This window comes from Rhincodon typus, unplaced genomic scaffold (genome assembly GCF_021869965.1).
Source record: "Rhincodon typus isolate 14 unplaced genomic scaffold, sRhiTyp1.1 hic_rhity00008361, whole genome shotgun sequence".
In the NCBI taxonomy this organism is placed as follows: domain Eukaryota; kingdom Metazoa; phylum Chordata; class Chondrichthyes; order Orectolobiformes; family Rhincodontidae; genus Rhincodon; species Rhincodon typus.
In genome coordinates, this window is record NW_025973999.1 from 1 (window position 1) to 8,744 (window position 8,744).

General features: G+C 43.5%; 1 protein-coding gene across 1 annotated transcript; it reads right to left on the reverse strand.

Moving 5' to 3' along the window:
- Positions 1-5,641: 5,641 nt before the first annotated feature.
- On the reverse strand, positions 5,642-7,947 carry LOC125482294 (xaa-Pro aminopeptidase 3-like; the record flags this gene model as incomplete). Its single annotated transcript, XM_048594349.1, has 3 exons — positions 7,737-7,947; positions 7,133-7,249; positions 5,642-6,049 (listed from the first exon to the last, which is right to left on the reverse strand). Coding segments are annotated over exons 1-3 (583 nt in total), but the record flags the coding sequence as incomplete, so codon positions are not given.
- Positions 7,948-8,744: the final 797 nt, after the last annotated feature.

Below are 8,744 nucleotides of genomic sequence, written 5' to 3' on the forward strand. Positions count from 1 at the left end.
TGTTTTTATTTAGGACTAACTTGATATACAGAATCCCATGCGGCGAGTGCAATAAACATTACTTTGGACAAACAGGGAAGAAACTGATGGCCAAGATACACGAACACCAGCTGGCAGTAAAAAGGCACAACCAATATTCAATTGTCTCGATACACACAGACAATGAGGGCTATCGGTTCAACTGCGACAAAGTGACTATACTGGGACAAGCGAGCAACAGACATGCAAGGGAATTTCCGGAAGCCTAGTTCTCAACCCGGGACTCCATTTACAAGTGTATAGAAATAGATCCCATACACGGACCGCTGCTAAATAACAGAACCGGAAGTAACAAGACCCACCATACCAGAAATTCAGAACAGAGCAGAACACCAACGCTTCAATTACAGGTCACACTGATGATGTTGCCTAGAATGGTAACGAAACGTCTGTACACCACAGAACAACCAGCTTGGTGAGTTAACGAACAACTGCATCCACGACCTGAGCTACAAACTTTCGCTAAGACCCAGGTATGGCTTCCTAGTTCTGGAACTGAAAGACAGTGCAGAATGGCACTGGAGATGGTCAGGGAGGGGCAACTTCTTAATGTTTGCATGGTTAATGATGAAGTCTTGACAAGGCAATTGACTTCAGCTCAATTCTGATCTTTCCTGACCCGCACAGTCTTCTGGGGAAGCTCCTCTTAGTCAGCCCCAGCTTCCTGTGCCCTGTTTTCACTTCCAACTGGAACAGTTGGCAGTACAATCTTGAAGGTAGGCCCTGCTGCTTCCACCAATTCATAATTAGACTGAGGAGCCTCTGCTTGGGTGCCCTATGGACGGTATTGACAGCATTCACAGCCTTAAGTTTGTGACTTTCTGTTATCTACCAATCTGCCAGTAGAATCAGTTGCTCCCTGCTTACCACGGCAAAACTAGTTGTAATTTTGAGCATTTTCATTCAGTCTTTCATTAACTTCCTCTACTCTTAAAGACAATCTCTCTAGTCATCTCACATAACTGAGCTTTGCGCATTTACGCATCTGAATTCCAAATTCACCTCCCAGCTAGTCAGCCAAACTTGCCAACTGGCCTCAGTAGTCACTGTGGCCATCTCTGCAAATCTAGCATTTGTTGCTCATCCTAATTGCCTTTGAGATTGGCTTTCCAGGCCATTGCAGCAGGCAGCTAAGAGTCAACCATATTGCTGTGGGTCTGAACACAAAATGTTCAATTCCCTAAAAGACATTAGTGAACCAGGGTGGGTATTTAAAACAACTAACAATAGTTACATGGTTGCCATTCGCCTCATTTTTAAATCCAGATTTTATTAAGTTCAAATTTCACCAGCTACCGTGGCAGCACCCATGTCCCCAAACACTGGCCTGGACTATGGATTAACCATCCAAAGATATTATGGCTTTGCCTCTATATGTAACCAACATCAGGTTCCACTGTTGCTCTGGAAATTCAAGCTTTTCCATCAGCAAATGTTTTATGTATAAGGCACTTTAACAAAGATCTTGAATTTAGGAGCATCCTGGTCAATGTAACTTTTGCTACTGTGTTCACTATTTGGTTGTTACAAATGTAGATGAAGTCACTGCAGGAGGCATCACATTTCTGGCCCTAGGTTCCATATCACTAGCAATTCCAGCATATCAAACTTACATTAATGGGTGCAAAAATCAGTTGGACTGGATTCTATGCTCAGCCTGTAGGAAATCTGATACATTAGGAATGCCCAAAAATACAGTACGTAACACATTCTCAGGACCCTGTTTTCACTAGATCACCTACAACTCTACCCATACCAATCTCATTTATGAACGATTGTTGAATAGCAGCTGATCATATTATTACATTTGTCACAAAAAGTTGCTTAATACTTAGTCCATCATCTACAAAGTACAAGTCAGGAGTGTGATGAAATAGCTTTCACTTGCCTGGATGAGGGCAGCTCCAACAACATTCAAGAAACTTGGCACAATTCAAGATGAGGAAACTGGTTGACTGGCATCGCAGTCACCACCTTAAATATTCATGCGCAAATTGATGTAAACAGGTATGATAATAATTGGGATTATGGAGACGTGGCTGCAGGGTGACCAGGGATGGGAATGTCCCAGGGAATGCAGTATTTAAGAAGGACAGGCAAAAAAGAACAGGTGGCGGAACGGCATTGCTGGTTAAAGAGGAAATTAACACAACAGTGAGAAAGGATATTAGCTCTGACAACGTGGAGTCTGAATGGATAGAGTTGAGAAATACCAGGGGGGCAAAAACATTACTAGCTGTCATATATAGACCCCAAACTGCAGTGGTGATGGCATTAAACAGGAAATTAGAGATACATACGATAAGGGAATATTGGTGATCATGGGTGATTTTAATCTGCACATAGATTGGGCAAATCAAATTAGGTACAATGCCGTAAAGGAGGAATTCCTGGAGTGTGTACGGGATGGTTTTCTTGACCAATATGTGGAGGAACCAACTAGACAGCAGGCCATCTTGGACTGTGTAATCAGGTGCTGTGTAATGAGAAGGGAATCATTGCCAATCTAGCCGTGCGAGACCCCTTGGGGAAGAACAACCATAATATGATAGAATTTTTTTATCAAGATGGAGAGTGAGGTTGTTGATTCGGAGACTAGGGTGCTGAATCTTAATAACGGAAACTACAAGGATATGAAGCGTGAGTTGGCCTTAATAGATTGGGGAGAGTTACTTAAAGGGATGACAGTGGATAGGCAATAGCAAACATTCAAGGAATGCATGGAGGAACTGCAACAACTGTTTATTCCTGTCTGCCACAAAAACAAAATGGGTAAGAGGGCCAATCCATGGCTTACAGAGGAAATAAGCGATAGTATCCAATCCAAGGAAGAAGCATACAGATTGGCCAACAAAAATAATACATTTGAGGATTGGGAGCAGTTTAGAATTCAGCAAAGAAGGACTAAGGCATTGATTAAGAATGGGAAAATAGAGTACGAAAGTAAGCTTGCAGGGAATATAAAGACTGACACTAAGAGTTTCTATAGGTATGTGAAGAGAAAGAGATTGGTAAAGACAAACGTAGGTTCCCTACAGACAGAAACGAGGGAATGTATAATTGGGGACAAAGAAATGGCTGAGGAACTGAATACAGTTCTGTCTTCACAAAAAGAGGACAAAAATCAGATACAAGAATTGTTGGAGGATGCAAGAGTTAGTGAGAGTGAAGAATTGAGGGAGATCTATATTAGTAGATAAATGGTGCTGGGAAAATTATTGGGATTGAAGGCCAGTAAATCCCCAGGGCCTGATAATGTACATCCCAGAATACTTAAGGAAGTAGCTCTAGAAATAGTGGATGCATTGGTGGCCATCTTCCAGGATTCTATAGACTCTGGAACAGTCCCTGCAGTTTGGAGGGTGGCTAATGTCACTCCAATATTCAAAAAGGGAGGTAGAGAGAAAACAGGGAATTATTGACCAGTGTGCCTAACATTGGTAGTGGGGAAAATTCTCAAATCCATTGTCAAGGATTTTATAGCAGAGCATTTAGAAAGCAGTCGCAAGATTGGACAGAGTTAGCATGGATTTATGAAGGGGAAATCATGCCTGACAAATCTGTTGGAATTCTGTGAATATGTAACTAGTAGAGTTGACAAGGGGGAGCCAGTCGATGTAATATATTTGGACTTGCATAAAGTGTTTGACAAAGTCCCACATAAGAAATTAATATGCAATATAAAGTGCATGAGACTGGGGGAAGTATATTGAGATGGATAGGAAACTGCTTGGCAGAGACGAAACAAAGAGTAGGAATTAACGGGTCCTTTTCAAATTGACAGGCTGTAACAAGTGGGGTGCCACAGAGATCGGTGCTGGAACCTCAGCTATTCACAATATATATTAATGATTTGGATGAGGGAACAAAATGTAACAGCTCCAAGTTTACGGATGATACCAAGTTATGTGGGAGGGTGAACTGTGACGAGGATACAGGGATCCTTCAGCATGATCTTGACAGATTGGTGAGTGGGCAAATCAATGGCAGATGCAGTATAATTTGAATAAATGTGAGGTTATTCACTTCAGAAGCAAAAACAAGAAGGCAGATTACTACCTAACTGGCTGTAAATTGGCAGAGCAGAGTGTGCAGCGGGACCTGGGTGTCCTTGTGCACCAGTCGCTGAAGGTAAGCATGCAGGTGCAGCAGGCAGTAAAGAAGGCAAATGATATGTTGGCCTTCATTGCGAGAGGTTTTGAGTACAGGAGCAGGGATGTTTTGTTGCAGTTGTACAGGGCCTTGGTGAGGCGACACCTGGAATATTGTGTGCAATTTTGGTCTCCCTTTCTGAGGAAGGATACTCTTGCTCTCGAGGGAGTGCAGCGAAGATTTACCAGCTGATTCCGGGGATGGCGGGTCTGATGTAAGAGGAGAGATTGACTAGGTTGGGATTGTTTTCGCTAGAGTTCAGATGAATGAGGGGGAATCTCATAGAGACTTATAAAATTCTAACAGGACTGGACAGGGTAGATGCAGGGAGGATGTTCCTGATGGTGGGTGTGTCCAGAACCAGTGGTCACACTATGAGGATTCGGAGTAGACAATTTAGGACGGAGACGAGGAGACATTTCTTCAACCAGAGAGTGGTGAGCCTGTGGAATTCATTACCACAGGAAGTAGTTGATGCCAAAACATTGAATGTATTCAAGAGGCGACTAGACACTGCGCTTGGGGCAAATGGGATTAAAGGTTATGTGGAGAAAGCAGGATTGGGTTATTGAGTTGGATGATCAGCCATGATCGTGAAGAATGGCAGAGCAGGTTCAAAGGGTTGAATGGCCTCCACCAGCTCCTACCTTCTATGTTTCTATGTTACTCCCCCCACCACTGACTGATGCACAGTGGCAGCAGTGTACACTAGCTGCAAGATTCACACAGAAACTACTTCAACAGCACCTTCTAAATCAGCAAACTCTACAACTGAGAAGGACAACAGCAGTAGATACAGAGAAGCATCACCACCTGTAAGCACCTCTCCAAGCAATACAGATTTCTGACTGGCAAATATATGATTTTTCTTTCAATGTCTCTGTGTCAATGTCCTGGAATTCCCTTCCTAAAACCATTGTGAGTGTCACTACACCCCAAGGACTTCAGCGATTCAAAAAGTGGGCTCACCACCACCTTCTCAAAGGAAATTAGGGATTGGCAATAAATGCCGGCTTAACCAGCAACAGGCACATCATATGAATGAATAACCTGAACAATAAGAAATTTATTGTTAAAATTAAATTCTGGTGTGAAACTGTATCAAAAAATAGTCCCTCATCATTAGGACCGTTGATGGAACCAGATCAACAGAACTGGCTTCCTGCAAATGAAGATCATTCTTTTTTGTTTGATCATCCCCATGTTTACTGCTGGGGAAAGTAATGGTTTGTTCAAGGACCCCGCCTAGAATACTCCCAGATCAGCAGCAGAGCAGAACTGATGTGGAGGTCCCTTTACTCTACCCTGTAGAGGATTGTAACCTCCAGCCTCTGAATGATGACCCTGGCCTGACATTTCCATTCCCCCCGCCCCAAAAACAATTCTACATTGGATGAGATTGTCTCTCCAGTCCCAATGTGGTTGCCCACTTACACAAAATGCCACTGACCTTTAAACTTCTGTATGTAATGTCTGAACTCCTCTGTAGTGTAGGCCTCATCCACACCTGTGAGGGAAACTGCACCATCTACCCCAGAGCGTGGGCCATCCCAGAGCTCTCGGCTTTGGTTCCTTCTTGGCACAAATAAGACGGCTTTGTGGGAAGGAAGGCTCTTTCCGGGAATACTGTGGAGTAGCAGTATGCTGTCTGGCTCCTGAAAGCCGCAGAGGTAGAGGAAGTTTGTGTTCTGGTGAAAGGGAAACGGGATGTCATTCGTCATGTAGTAAGTAGGGTGGGACAGCTGAATGATGGCATGGTCAGAAGTCCCCAAGCTCTCGGCTCCTTTGTGGATCAGGCTCAGCAGTTTATGTCGACGCAGGGCATATTCAACCTGTGACAGCCCGGGAGTGACCTCGCCTGTTGATGATGCAGAAATACAGTCACACTCTCTGAAATATCACAGCTTCTTGAAATGCTCTTCATAGAAAAAAGACATGTTGGAACTTCGTAGCAGGTGAGAGAGGGAGGGCAAGTTAACCATTCTTCCCTCTCAGACCAATTATCAGCTGGATTTCCAGCATTGTTTTAATTCCAAGAATTGACATTTTCTTTTCTATAAGCAATTGTTTATATAGGATTTGGATTAATCAGAACAAAGTGTAGTTGATTTGAATAGCACATGCGTTTAACAATGTATATCTGTATAGCACTTTTAATGTAATCAAACATCCAAAGAGAATTGCTGCACATGAACATTATGAAACAAAAAAATGACACCGAGCCACACAGGAGATAATTGCTGCTAAGACTGGTCAAAGAGGTAAATTTTCAAAATGTGTTTTAAAGGAGAAATGTGAGGTTGAGGTGCAAAGAGGTGTAGTGATGGAATTCCAGAGCTTGGGGTCAAGGCAACTGAAGCAGCAGTCACTGATGCTGAAGCAAGTATGATGGAATACACTTAATGCCAGAAATAGAGCAGCACAGTTATATTTAAGGTTAAATTTGACAGATTTTTGATTGACAAGGGAGTTAAGGGCGACAGAGAGAAAATTGGAGTCAAAGCAACATCAGTTCAGCCTACTCCTTCTACTAAGTTGCATGTTTTAGATTCAATCATAACTTTAAAAAGGAAACATTCTAAGGAAAGAAAATTAGTAGGGCTTATGAGGAAAGGGCAGGGGATTGGGAATAACTGGGTTGCTCTTTCGAAGCGCTAGCAAACACATGTTGAGCCTAATGGCTTACTTCTGTGATGTATCATGCTATAAGCTTGAAGCTAACAAATCATATTGTCCTTAATTTCCACCAATAAAGCCACGGTGTTAATGCAGGCTTTTCCAAACCTCCCGTCTTGTAACATCTTGAAACCAACTAGGAACAAACACCATGAAACAAGGAGCTGAATTGCTTGGACTTTGTGGACTGATTTCCTAGGTTTGGAAGCTGCGTGTCCGACAAACACATAATCATCAATCGCTCATTTTTTCATTAACTTCATACCTGTTTTAAGGAGATGAGGGTGTGTGAAGGGGCTAGGCTGACCAAGGTAGCGAGGGGGGAGGTTCTTCTGTCCTGAAGGTATAATGGAAAATCTCCTGTGGAAGCAGATACTGCATCCTGAAGAATAGAAAGTACACTTAACATTAAAGGCCAGAGAGAAAATCTTCAGGCTACATTCACACACTTACTGATGGGAACCCAAGGCCAAACCAACTCCTGTTCTGATAAACGGTCACGGATCTGAAACATATTACTACTTTTCCATCTTCACAGATGTTGGGTACACATTTCCAAAATTTTCTGTGCTTATTTGAAACAGTTGCAGGTGGCTCACGAAGGGGGTTTAACAGAAAATAATTTTTTTTTAAAAAGTAATTTATAGTTTTAAAAATTCCTGTGCACCTCGTTACCTGCTTCTTAGACTCATTTACAGATCCAGTGTGGACTTTCATCTTGTCCAAAAGTCCCTTCATCAACTCAGTTTAAAATTTTTTTTATAATTCAGCAGTTTAACACGACTGAGCTTCCTACATAATATTGGAAGTTTGTATGGGTGTTAATCAGCTTTCCATCGTGTTCCCTCCCCACAATCTGAGAGTCTAACCTTGAATATTGAGATTCTTTACAGGTGTACTGATATTTCTTAATGTTTTGAGAAACATGATTGATTATCCGTCAGTTAGCACCATTATTTATAAACACTGCGGACACAATCACATTAACAAGCATCCAGCATGTTATCTGCAATATGGCTTGAGAAAGCCGCTTCAGGTCAAAAGACGTCGCTCTTGCCTTTCACAGCCTTGTCGCATTGTGATGACGAAAGAAGAGCGCTTCCTGCTGTCCATTGGTCGAGAATTACGCAATCATGTAAGACAATTGGTTAGCCTGGAGATCACGTGGGCAGTTGCCGCAACCGGGCTTGTGGGTGGTCTAAATACTGCCTGACATTTTAAACTCCTCGCCCGGTAAAGAGGGACGGACGGCTTTTAAAATACAATGAAGAAGAAAAAACAAACAAACAATAAGGGTTTGATATTAGAAATTGATTTGGATATTTTCGGGTGAGGCCAAACCAGGATTTGTAAGCAGGCTGTGGGCTGGCTGACAATTTCCAGAAAGTTCCTGAAGTCACAGAGTCCGTGACGGTGGCGCGCATGCGTGCTAAGGGGTGGGTGGGAGCAGAGGAGAGTTGCAGCGCGTAATCACTCAGCCAGCATGGATCCACAGAAACTTCGGGATCTTAGCGCCTTTGTGCAGCTTTGCAAAGGGAACCCGGCCGTGTTGCATATGCCCGAATTACGCTTCTTTAAGGAATGGCTTGAAAGGTAAAGATTCTATGGGTGGCACTAAGAGGGAAGGGGGAGTGGGATGTGGGCGCGCGTGAGTTGTGGGATTGGTGAAATGTGTGCGCGCGCGTGTTGTGAGCTTGAAGCGTGTGTGTCTCTGCGCCTGCGCGCGTGTGTTGGGGGAGGTGTGAAGAGTGCATGCGCGTGCGCGCGCGCGCCGAGGGGGGAGGGGTGTGAAGCGCGCGCGCGCTGTTTGGGGGCGTGCGTGTAGTGCGCTGTGTGTGTGTAGTGCGCTGTGTGTGTGTGTGTAGTGCGCTGTGTGT